This window comes from Corvus cornix, chromosome 5 (genome assembly GCF_000738735.6).
Source record: "Corvus cornix cornix isolate S_Up_H32 chromosome 5, ASM73873v5, whole genome shotgun sequence".
NCBI lineage: Eukaryota > Metazoa > Chordata > Aves > Passeriformes > Corvidae > Corvus > Corvus cornix.
The window spans coordinates 10,354,358-10,367,275 of NC_046335.1; the positions used below are offsets into that span (position 1 = coordinate 10,354,358).

A 12,918-nucleotide genomic window follows, 5' to 3' on the forward strand; every position below is an offset into this window, starting at 1 on the left:
ATGGCTTGTCCTCCTGAGACATCTCCTCCCAAAGAGAACAGCACCACTAGGCCTGGCAGGCTGGATGAAGCCTTTGAGGGAAGTGCCAGCAGTGCTGGGCTTGGGAGAGCAGTCCTCACTCAGGTACCAAATGCCAAACACAGGCTTCACATGCACCATCCGCTCCCGCTGCTGCCCTGGGCAAATGGAGACCTGCTTTGTGGGACCCTCTGCCCTCAGCTGGGCAGGTCGGGCTGGCATCCAACACCTGCAACCTACCACATTACATCTAAAGGCAGCTGCAGGTTTAAAAACCACTCCTTGGTTTCCAGCCTTCACAACCTACAAGAAGTCATCCCACTTGATCATTTATCACTAGACGTGTGGGTCCTTCATGCATCCCAGCACAGCTTGTGCCTCCCCTTCAAATTACATTCATCTCGACTTTTTTTCAGAGAAATCCCCCAAATAAATCATTAGTGATTCATAATTTATTGAAGCAGTCCCCAGTCCTTTGGAACAGGTATTGCTTGGGCTGTCATCTGACAAGATTAATCACTTTTTAGGGCCACTGGGAACACCATCCCCATCCTTGCCTCCTCAGAGCTTTGCCAACTCTGGCAAAGTACAGGCTGGAGGTGCCACCTGGCATTCCTGCATTGAACACAGGCTGTTGAGAAGCAGTTTCTGTACAAAGATAACCAAACTCAAAGTTTCGCAGCAATAAAGAATGTGGCACATCTGTCACTCAGTTCTGCTAATGATTAATTCCCTTTGCTGCCTCATTTCCAGGACTTTGTCAAGAGCTAATTTCTAGCCCTACCACACAGCCTGAGCTGAAGCATCCACCTGTTCACCCTCCCTGGCCAAAAAGCATCTCCTGCAAAAATAAATTCAGTCAGTTCAGGGCTCTAAGCTGCTCCCTGCTCCAGGGGCACAGCCTACACTGAGTGCCTCCTCTCTATCCCCCAAGGACTTGCACCACTTCCCTCCAGCCCCTCACCATTCCTGCCAACGCCCTTCTGCAGCCTCAGCCTCACCACTGGACAAGAGGTAGATTTTTTGCCAGTAGATTTCAGCAGCTTTGAATGGCCAGAGTAATCCAGATTTACGCCAAGCTTCCCACATGAAAGGCCTCCTTATAAGGAGGGCCAGGAAGGAGTGCAGAGGAAATGCAAGGACACATCCATGCCCCTTCCTCCTGTAGCGCTGACAGTCTCTTCCCCAGCTTCTGCTGCAGGCACTATTTAAGACAGCAGCCTGCAGACACTGCCCAGCTTCCAGCCACAAACACATGGCCTCCAAAGGCGTCTGCAAGCATTAATCAAACACTTCAGGACACACAGTTTTCACGTACTAATTTACTTAAATGACATGTTACTTTGTTTTCCCATCCGAGACACCTAAACAGCTGAACAGAAATCACAAAGTGAATCTCAAAGGAATAATTAGTATACAAAAACTAAACCAAGCTGAGCTAAAGCCACCCAGGCAAGTAGCCCTTGGGGGTCTGCCTACAAAACAACTCATTTAGAACAAAATAGTCACACACTGAAGAAACCTGGACACTGTTCTCCAAAGCTCCAGCTATTCTAGGAGAACAACCTGCTACAAAAGGCTGTCGTGAAAACAGGGAACTTGTGATGTGCAGCCAGACTCAGCAGGGAAAACAAACCAAACTTTTCATCCATTACTCAGGAATGGCCTTAGAGATAGGATCATGGCAGCAGTCTCAAGCCCAAACTCCCCCAGACTGTGATGGTGCTTCCACTGCACCCAGCATAGATTCCAGGTACCTTTTGTTGATTTCTAGACACCCATGCTAGTCTGCAGCTGGAGCACAGCCCAGCAATCTTGTTGATGCGTATAGTATCAAGTCATTCTTTTGTGCTCCCCAACTTTACTCTGTGCCTCTTAAGGCATCACTTCGATTATGCCTGGTTAAGAGCTTCCACAAAAAACTGCTAAAAATACCATTACTGCCAAGGAGCAAGCCAACACCAAGGGCAATATCCTTCTAGTGTCAGAGAACTTCAGCCTTCAGAGAGCAAGTCCACGCTGAAGTCCATCTCCCTCCAGAAGCTTCTTGCATCCAGCCAAGGACCCATCTCTCCAATCTGCTACACAACCTCAGCCTCTGTGATGTTCCTCCAACAGGGACACCCTCACAGCCACGTGCAGCTCAAGTCAGCCCCTTCCCACCAGCATCGACTTTTCATGGGGCTTGTCTTACACCAGCCAAAAATAACCCTTTGCTATTAGACAGCATCCACCACAAACCTCTTCTACAACACCTTGCTTGATCGCACTGCCTAAAATGACATTCTGAGTCTTTTGCCAGCCATGTACCACAAGGATGAGGAAATGTCTCTTCCTTAGGTATGCATCTGCTCTTCTATAACTGTGAGACATTAGGTAAGGGTTTTACCTCCCAAACACCCACAGGATGGTAATGCAAGCCCTAACTGGTCATTATTCTAGGACTGACTTATTCATGGGAAGGACACATCCTAACACTGCCCATCTGCAGCTGTCAGCTCACAGGTGAGTTAACCTTGACTTAGGTTTGGCAGAAATTAGCAGGAATTAAAGTTTTGCTCCACCTCCCTGAGCATGTTAGCAACTCACAACAATGCTGTGAGTCCCCCCAAGCAAACAGCAGTTGTTTGAAGCCTTTAGTAGGTTCTGAATTTTTAAACAAAGACATATTCTCCTGAGGGTTTACAGGCCATTAAGTAAACATTAAACTTTTTAGTAAAATGTAAAAACATTGAAAACCATCTCAATTACTCAGCTTTCATTTATACAGCACTGTGACCTCTCTATCCCAGGAGGCTGTAGAAACAAAACTGAAATGAAAAAATGCACCTTTACAAGAGAAAGAGAGATGACTCCACTGCTTTATGGCAATCTTTAAATGCAAGAACAGCAACAAAAATCACAAATCCCCTCTTTGCTTCACTTTACAGATAACCTTTTCTTTTCATAACAGAAGCAAAATATTGCAGGATGGAAAACTGGACCACATTCACTGCCCTCTTGTTAGCACAATTACTAGTGAAATCCTTGAGATTACTCAGTTCAATCCAGGAAATTACCATCTCCAGTGGACAAAGTGAAAAGGAAAATGTTTCATGAATGCAACATAATTCCCTCCTGTGTGTCCTCAAAACAGGTTTAGTAACTAACAAGGAAGCCATTTGAGGAGCTGGAGACTCTCGAGTCGATAAAGTATTGCTGAAACCTTGCTGCTCCTCACAGGACACCAACACGTCCCCTCATTAGCAAGGCATGTCCTTGTCAAGTTTCTGCTTGGCCCACACATAATGAGAGGCTGACAGTTAATCATTTAAAACTGCATTTGCTCTAACATTATGAAGTTGTTTACTATCCACCTGATCCAAGTCTCACTGCAGACTATGTAAATGCACCTAACAAAGCTTGGATTAGGCTCCCTATTTTTTAATGCCTATAGCAGGGGCTACACCCCCTCATTTGGGGGACTTGTGGTTTAAAGTATTAATACAAAAATACTTCAGGAAATCCAGCAGAAGTTAGGGAGTTATAGGTTATACATATATATATATACACACACACATACACACACAAAATCAAGTTTTCTCCTCTTACTGTAAGAGATTTTCTCTGCACCTTGAGAGCCAGGCTGCCAGAAGAGGACTCGGTGTATTTCTCATTCTGGAGGCCCTAGGCACTAGGCAGTGCACATTTGAGGGAAGAGAAGATGCAAGTCAGTTCATATTTATTATGATCTTCTTTCTTGACACTGAATTTCGAACCAGAAATCTGGAGCCCTGGCAGACCCCAGTACTCACTGCTAACAGTGCACTAAAATAAAACCATGAGGAAGAGAAGTTATCCATCCATGCCTTGGGCTAAAGGCATTGTTCATAACAAATTGCTCGACTAGTTTATCTTCCCTGCGTGCATGGAACAGTTCTCTTAAATTATTTTTCTTCTGCTAAAGCCCACTGTGGTTCTGGGTCACTCATTGAAAGTCAAAGTGAGAGGCTGCTTGTGATGGAGCACAGGCACAGGGTATTGTTTGCTTCCCGAGTAAAGCATGGTGCTGAACCCACGGCCTCCCATGATTAATTGCAGAAACTGAAATCTTTGTACAAATACTTTTAAAGGATAATTTATTTAAGCTTAAAGGTTATCTTCTCAGAATATTTGTGCCAGTGAGACTTGACCGTACAAGGGGGAGAACCAGTCACGCAGTGAAAGGGAATTAGCTTAAAGGAGAACATCCAATTGACTGCTTTTGGGTTCGGTTTATTAATAGTTGGTTTTAATTTATTTTTTCGAGAGCATTAACAGCACAACATATTGATAAGAGACACAAAGCTACTTCTGGCCTTAGAAAAGCTGTCCCTAAAGTTGTACTGGAAAGGCTAAAAATGGTAGAAAATATACCAGTATAATATTTTCAGCATTAGTGACACTTCTTCAGAGGATGCTTTTTACCTGAACTGTCCCTTCAACACAGGTGGTACACAGGGCTCAAAGGAATGGAAATTTGGCCCAGTGAGGTTCCTCACACAATAAAGGTACATTTCCAAAGCACTTAAAAGATTCCAAGCCACTGGGGAGCTAGTTCTGTAATCAGAGGCAAATTTCAACAAGCAATGAAGATTTGGGATCTCGAGGAGGACATACTTGTCTAGGAGCTCCAGAAGTTTCCAACCATCCCAGATTCCCCACTGTATCTTCTGTCAGGAACACAGTACCTCAGAGGAACTTTACAAAGCACTGGTACGAGGCATCAACATTTCTTTATCCAGCTCCAAGCACAATGCCCAGCACTGCAGTGAGGGGTCCAAGTCCTTGTCCCCTCCTGGGTTAAGCCCAGGCAGCCATGCCACCATGGTTAATGCCAGCGTGGTTAATGCCCAGCTCCCACATCAGAGACAGAGCCCTAGGCTCTACCTTGATCTATAATAAGGAAGGGAATAAGCACTTTCAGGATGTAATACATTAGATCAGTTTTCAACATCTAATTTAGGATTAAATTAATTATACCCTAGAAAAGCTTATTTCTCTCTAAGGGATTCTGGACAGTGAGCTCAGGCAGTGATATCCTTATCCACTGATGAATCCTGCACCTTGCCATAGACTAGTCAGGCACACGTGGATCTCTAGCAAATCCACTGCACCCATTCTTCTATTTCATTAATTCACCTTTCTACCGTGTCTTATTCTAAACCTTGAATACACAAGGCAGCATCAAGAAGTCTGCAGCTGCTGAGATCTCCTATTCATCTTTTTCTTTTAGAAATCAGTTCTGTTTTGTCACACACACAGTCCCATCTTGCATTTCAAAAGCTTATTCAGGTCTTGCTAAGCCACAGTCTCATATGCTGGATGTCAGACAAATTATGTCTGTTCCCCCAAAGTGTGCAGATAGGGAAAAGCATCTCCCAGTTCACATTTTATTTCCATCATTCCACACACCTTCTCCTGTTGCAAACTAGTTTCATGAAAACTAAGAACACATCCAGAGTCAGAACAAACACCTCACCTCTCCCTCACCCTCATCTCCAGCTACAAACAAGAAGTCAGCATAACATTACTCCCATTTCCTGATCTGCCCAGTGTGAACTCCTTATCTGGTCAATATTTTTACCCAAATGAGAAAATCCTGCCCTTTGCTGCACTTGTTAAGATAGGCTGCAGCTTTCCTCCATACAAACTTCTTCCCTTCCATTAGGGGAAACTTCCAGGTGATTTCTCCATCTATCAAAGTTCAGACCTCCTCTATGCTACTGTTCTCAAGAATCCCCCTCTTGATGACCTTAGAAACTTAGTTCCCATAAAATTTTACAGTGATTCTCTCCTTAGTTCTTCTGCAGCGAAAGAAAACAATTTCTCTACCACTGTCAGCAGGCCCTCTGCAGAATGTTTTTGTTTCGTTTGAGTTTGTTTGTACATATACATTTTGTTGACTGTTTACTAAAAGCAAGATCAGAAATTACACTTGCTCTTACTCCTTCAAAGGCTATTTGGGTGGGTAAGCCAGAGCATGCTTTAGAGGTGAATAATAGATTTGATTCCTGGTTTTCACTCTCAAACATCACTCTGCATCTTTCAGACTGGAAGATGGTTTATGAAATTAAATCCAGGTTTATATACTGTTACTTCATGAAGCTGACATTTGGGGATCAGATTAAGACCCTCGGCATACTCAGCACCACCAACAATGAACTCTTCCCTTTCAGCCTGAACTCCAGCTTGCATCACATCCTGCAAGGCAGCTCCTACCATATTCAGATTCCAAACTGTTTATGTAGGACAGGCTATCAGGAATAACACAGCGTTAATTCAACACTGCATTCCCATTTACAAATACATACCATTACCAGGCACAGATATAGCACCCTGTGTTTTCAAAACCAGTGGTATTATCACTACTTTACCTTTGCTTCTAGACTCCTCAGGAGTACATGTTCAGGCAGGGGAAGGCCCTGTTTCCTCATCTTTTTATGTTCCCTGATGGAAAGGAAGGAAAGTTCCTTCTTTTTTATTTGTTTCTCTTTTACTTTGGGGTTGGGGGCACACGAGCAAGAAGAGCTGGTTTGTATTGACGATTTAAGCACTTCGAGTCAAATACCTCCCCTAAAAAAGCAGATTGCTACCTTACAATATTGGTACCATATTCTCTACCAGTAGGAAAATTACAAGGAATGCTTTCCAGTAAGGAAACACCCTCAGCTCTCAAAAATGCTGCCTGTTCTTCCAAACCCTTAATCCGTCTCCCTCCCCACCACTTTGCTTTACAATATAGAAAGGCGTGACGAATTCCTGCCCTCCATAGGCTGCAGAGCTGGAAACCACCAGTGTCCTGCTGTAGGAGTTCTGCTGCCTTTACCACACATGACCAAAGCAGAGAACTTCTCACCACCTGTCCTGGGCTAACCCAGGGCTCCCAGAGCACTGCTGGGAGTGCCTGCTCAAAGCAGTTTCACCCTAACAGCCCCACGAAGTCTTGTCTGTGCTTCTACGTTTAGTGCCTAGCAGCACCCCAGCATATGAAGACAGAAAACATGACCTTCCTGAAAATTCCAAGGTGCAAAATTTCCTGCCTTTTTGAGCATCTTCAATAGCAACATTGCATACTGCTGAACTTTGAGGACAAGTGCTGCCTTTTCCTACATATTTTAAATGTGTTTCTTTCATTGTAGGACAAAGGTGACAATCTTTTAACTTGTACAGTTAAGCCAAGTGCTTTTTACATGAAGCAAAGAGGCAGCAGTTTATTCTTCAGGTCATCCTTATCTTAGGGATGACACTGCCAGGAAGGGGAAAACCCCTTTTGCATCTCCTGACCAAAATCTGAAAGGTAGGGGATCAGTTACACATCAGAACCACACTTTACATCAGTAACATTTTACTACATATTTTATTACATCAATGGCTTGAAAAAATTTTATTTGATGTCAGCAAACATTGGAAATCATAGAAAAATGAATTATGTAGAATTTCACAAAGGAATTTACCCCACTATAATTCTTCATACAGTAAAATAATCCAAACCCAAATGTTACTTTTCAGTGGCTAAGCAATTTTATAATGCTATGAACATTCATCACAGTAAGTGTGCTGAATAATAGAAAACAGGCAAAAAAGACATTTAAAATATTACTTACAACAGCATTATTACAACATACTTTCTTTAAAATCCCAACGAGTATTTCGTCACTTCAAAAGCTATACAGCATTTCCATTATATTTGCAAACTTAACCTTATACATCTTTTAAAATCTTGAAAAAACTTCTTTTAAGCAATCTATAAGCAGTTAACAAAATTGATAAAATCTACATAATGGAATACTATACACTCCAGTATAAATTTTATTTTAGGAGAATATGAATGTAAACACTCATTATTATACAACATGCATAGACTATACTGACCTTCCATCTTCTGAACTGTAACTTTCACTGCAATTGTGCTTTACTATCAACAGGAAAAGCTGCATTAATCCAGGGAGTGGCAGAAAGTATTTGCTTTAGGGGCATTGCACAAGATCACTAGATTTTGACTTACTGAAGACAAGCTGGAGAAAATAAAATAATTTTTCTCTTATTTTTGGAAAATATCAGCCCACTCATTGCTGAATGGGCTATGCACAAATTCATACCAATTTGAAAAATAAACGCATTATCAAAAAAATCTCCTGTGATATTTTTGCATTTCAATGACTTGGAGATTTTTGTTCACAAATCCAGTGATCAAGTTAGTGTAATGCACTGTTTGGCTCATATTTGGTGTGCAAGAATACCAACAGCATATTAGCGATTTCATAGAATAAAAACTGAAATTTAAAGTGACAATGAGTGTATTTTCATACATAATGTTTCTGATGTATTTGTACAGGAAAGAAAAATGTTTGTCAGGACACTGCTTTAAGAGAGTAAGAGTTTCACTCTTATTTTAACTATTAAAAAAGTGTTCTAGTGGATACTTATGGGGTCTTCCTGGTTGCAAACTTGTAAAAATATATTAAGAAACCATTATCCCCATCGGTATTAAATATATTGAGACACAACCATTGTGGTTGCACTACCAGGTATGGCTACTATGGTCTTAAGCATCTGATTGTACATTGTTGCTTTACTGTTAAGCACAACTGAGGCGTGTATTTTTTTCCCTTGGTTATAAGATTATATTACAAAAATTGATCACTGTTTCAAACCAGTTAAACACGAATATTCAAGTAACAAGGTTGTTTTAATGGATAAGTGAAAAAAGGTTACCTAGCACTTTACACAACTACATAAAAATTAAATAGAACAAATGAAATTTGTTTATGCATATGCAATACACTTTTATATCTTTAAGATTTCTAAAACTAAAACTTAAACTATCATTTTCTTTAACGATACCATATTTTGCACAATAACTTATACTTAGGAGAAATAATTTCCCATTTTCCACAAAATATATATAATTATGACATTCACATTGATAGTTTAAGAAACAAAATTTAAGTGAATATTCTATCTTATGCAGTTATCTTTGTGGACCCTTCTAGTCAGAATGCAACCAGTTGATGTATCTAATGCTTGACCCATTTAACAAAAGAAAAAGAGGGTCTTCACCTAAACAAGGTCAAACCATTTCGAAAGCTAAAATGATTTTATCGCATTTAAAAACATAGTTCAAGAGAATGTAAAAAACGAAACGTTTAAAATACAGTGCTATTATATTGCATGTATCAACTACAATAAGATAGCAGTCAACTGAAAGTAATTAAACAACTTTTTTCTTCCTAATATCACAAATTATACACATTTCCCCCTACCCCATGGGGATGAAGCCAAAACACAACTTTTCTGATCATAAGATGGACAGATTTGAGGGCAAAAACCAATGAGAAGTCCTCACAAGTATCTAAGTCTCCAGCAGAAGCCTCTCCTGATGAGTTCCCCCAGCTGGGATACAAGCTCCCACATCACTCCCACAACACACCTGTCTCCATGCGCTGGTACCAGCAGGAGGCTTAATATTTAATACTCGAGTGTTTCTAAAGAGCAGCATTGCTTTACACCACAACTGTCAACTGGATTCACAGTGCTATTTGCCCGGTCTTTATTCCTAATTCACACTGGCTAACACCTAGCACTCCTTCCCACAAGAGACTCCCAGCACCAACTGGCACAGGTCTGAAGGAGTATCTGAGCCACCAGAGCTGCCAGTTCACAACAACAGCTGCAGAGACACAAACAGCAATACAGAGGATAGGGAATAGCTCCCTTTCATCCTCCCATCACCTCGGAGGATCTCTCTGGAGCTATTAGAATGGAACTGCTCCCAAAGAGCTGCCAAGTGGCTGAAACAGGCCCTTTTGGGGCTCCACACTCCAACCTGCCCTAGGAAATCTCTACCTGCTCTGTGCCTGTGTGATGCTGCCCAGCTTCTGATGTTGAATTACTTTCCTCACACGTGGCCCAAGGGGGAGACCACATCTCAGTGCTACAAGAGGCCACCTCCCCTGCCTTTCCTTGGGCTGTGACCACACTGTGGGAGGTGCCAGAGGCGGCTCTGTTGCCCAGCTGGGATTAGCCTGCCCCGCTCAGGTACAGAGAGCAGGAGCCACCACGGCACACAGCATGGCACAGCCCAGCAGCCAAACCTCAGCACCAAGTCCGGGGCTCGGCCCCGAGCTCCACCAACCTCAGCTGCAGGCCAGGCCATGGGCTAACTCATTTCAAGTTGTGTTAAGAAAGGCTGGTGCTGTACATCACTGTGTGCCATCTTGGCTTGAATCCTCGGCAGAGGAAGAGAGGCAAGGAAGGTCCTTTTTTCCACCTGCAAAGACGCCTGGTGGTTTCTTCCAACAGCGTTAAATTAACCATTTTTAAATGCTTTGTGACTAGTGTTATTTTGCAGCTTTCCACTAGACAAGAAGTAATACTGCTGCTTCTAGCTTTCCTGGACACTGTCAGCTCGGCAGTCAGCAACCACCTTGTTCAAGGTGCAAAGTCCTCCCACAGGACTTGCAAGAACAGTTCCCGTACAAGCCAGCTAGACAGGCCACAGCACGGGCCACCCAAGCAGATGGCTGGGATTTGAAAGCTGCATGCACCAAGTATTTGGAAAAGCACCTCTTAGATTTTAAATTGCATATTTTGGTTCAGAACATGAAAGCAATGTGTGCTTCAGAAGGGTTAAAATGGCCAATGAAAATTAACCCAGTTCTTCTCCATTATACTTCCAAGAAACCAAAAAATCTTGAAGGTTGAATTTTGTGCTCCAACCCTCATCCAAACCTTCTACTGGGAGAAGCAGTTTGATGTCTTTGGCAAACAGCGCTCTGAAGAGGAATGAGACACTGGGACAGAAAGTGATCTATGGTAGCCAAATGCAAAAAGGCACATATTCCCCAAAAGGAGAGGCACCAGAGAAAGTTGTTTTGACTTAATCCCACAGAGGATCAGGAAAAAGAAAGTTGTGTAGCACTCACTTAACAAGTTACAATGCAAATGCTGAATGCCAGGGGTTAAATAGCGTATCAAACAGTTTCAGGTTAAGTATTCCCTTTTGCACTAAATAAAAGCCATTAAAATATACAGGAATAAAATGCTCAATTAGGGAGCTTTCTATGAAGCAAGAACACACAAATACAGTGGAAAGAATTGCACAAACCAGAAGTGTAATGAGTTACATCTACAACCTTGGACTGACCAAACCTTAGAAATAACATTTCCTATCACTTTGCGTTATTCATGATTGCTTGCTAATATGTCCTGTCATTGCAGAACAAACCTGACACGGCTGGCATGTGCACAGGCCCCTCCTTTATAGAAAGCTCACTAATCATAGTGTCATCGTAAGAATACACAGGAAGCGGAGACCACAAGGCCATGCAGCAATACATACTTATACCCTACGGACCAAGTATTTTAAGAACTCCTAATGTGTAGAGTTACTGTGGGGCTGCTAAGGAGCTCCTTGTTTTGAAGGTTGGTCAAAATTTATAGACAGGTGTTACTGGTTCTAGAAGTCCCCATGCTTAAGCATGACGTTGGTGAAATGGAGAGCTGAACTACCTGGGTGCTTTTGAAAGAAAGTGGAGGCAGTATGGAGGAATGAGGGGAGATTAAGGCAGATGTAGCACAGGACTGGAAGCGTTTGCCTTTTTTTTGGTAATAGCTGCTTGTCCACAGATATGATGCAGATGGCTGTCTGAGGTTTGCTAATACCTGATATCCTGGATAACACAGTAGTCAACACAAATTGTTCTAGGCTACAGCACCTTCTCACGAAGCAGATGCATATCTGACATCAAGAACAGAAGTAGCCTGGAGGGAAGGGGGAGAAAAAGCAGACGTTTAGTTTAAAATGAATACACATAGGCTTTCTTGCATCTCCAAACTTCAGCCCAGATCCATGGTACTGACAGTGACAAAACAGACAACCTTGGCACATGGAAGGAATTCCAGCACCTTTCCCTACTCTGAGGCACATGGATTTGTTGTTGGGATTGTAAACACACAGGAATTAAGACAGGAGTCAATGCTGCTTTATAAACAGCAGCCTCACCTCTCCCTTTCAAAGAAAAGGAACTGTAACCACAGGCTATGGGAAAGCCCAAAGCCCTCAGAGGCCTGATGAACTTTTCACTAGGCTGGTGGCCAGACAGCCAGGCATGCCAAGGGAGAAAGCACCCGAGGCATTTCACTGTTAGGCCAGCAAAGTCTTCTTGGCTACTGCTGACTCCACCTGACTTGACCAGATGCTGCGTATGCAAGTGCCCTCAAGAGCAGACACCCGCCATGCAGTGCTGCACAGCTCAGGAGGGACCAGGAACCCACTCCCAGCCCATGCAGGTCACTTGTGTCATAACCCCAATGACGTTTCACTTTGCCCCAGAACCACAGAGACAGGCAGCGAGTCAGCACTGTGCTTATGCTACCTCTGAAGGCAGGAGCACCACATTCACAGCTTCTTTTGGTCTGGTTCCCACCACTCAGCACTTGCTCTGCTCCAGAGTGGGCACTTCCCATCACTAATCTGGGGATCATGACAGCTGCTCTAGTAGCTACTTTACCAGACCTTGCTGTCATGCCTCCACTCTCCCAACTCGTTTGGGATCCTCATTGCTCTGGTATCCACACACATCAGCCCACTCCAGTTCCTGCTGAAGCCACTTTTTCCCTGTGTCAAGTGAGACCCCCCTTTTTTGACCTCAACTTTCAGAAGCAAGGGTGTATTTGAAGCTAGGAAGGATCTCAGAGGGCTCAGAAAAGAAAAGCTCTGCATTGCCAACATTAATTCTACAGGTCACAGGAAAAGACAGTGACAAGAGCCACGTATCTTTCAAGTTGGTGGCTATGTACTAGTACCAATGCTGCTTTGCTCCACCTCTCAATTCCGGAAGAATGGGACAATTTCACTCACACACTCCTGTGAAGGCA

At 43.0% G+C, this 12,918-nt stretch overlaps 1 protein-coding gene across 2 annotated transcripts in view; it reads right to left on the reverse strand.

The window, feature by feature from the left end:
• Window positions 1–7,377: 7,377 nt before the first annotated feature.
• The window catches only part of RCOR1 (REST corepressor 1), an 81,400-nt gene continuing 75,859 nt past the window's right edge, over window positions 7,378–12,918 (reverse strand). Inside the window, exon 13 of one of the 2 annotated variants that reach the window (XM_039552472.1) lies at window positions 7,378–11,802. In XM_039552472.1, the coding sequence (XP_039408406.1) occupies window positions 11,761–11,802 (42 nt within the window). In that variant the 3' untranslated portion in view covers window positions 7,378–11,760. The remainder of the gene's footprint in view (window positions 11,803–12,918) is intronic. The other variant, XM_039552473.1, reaches the window with a different exon arrangement.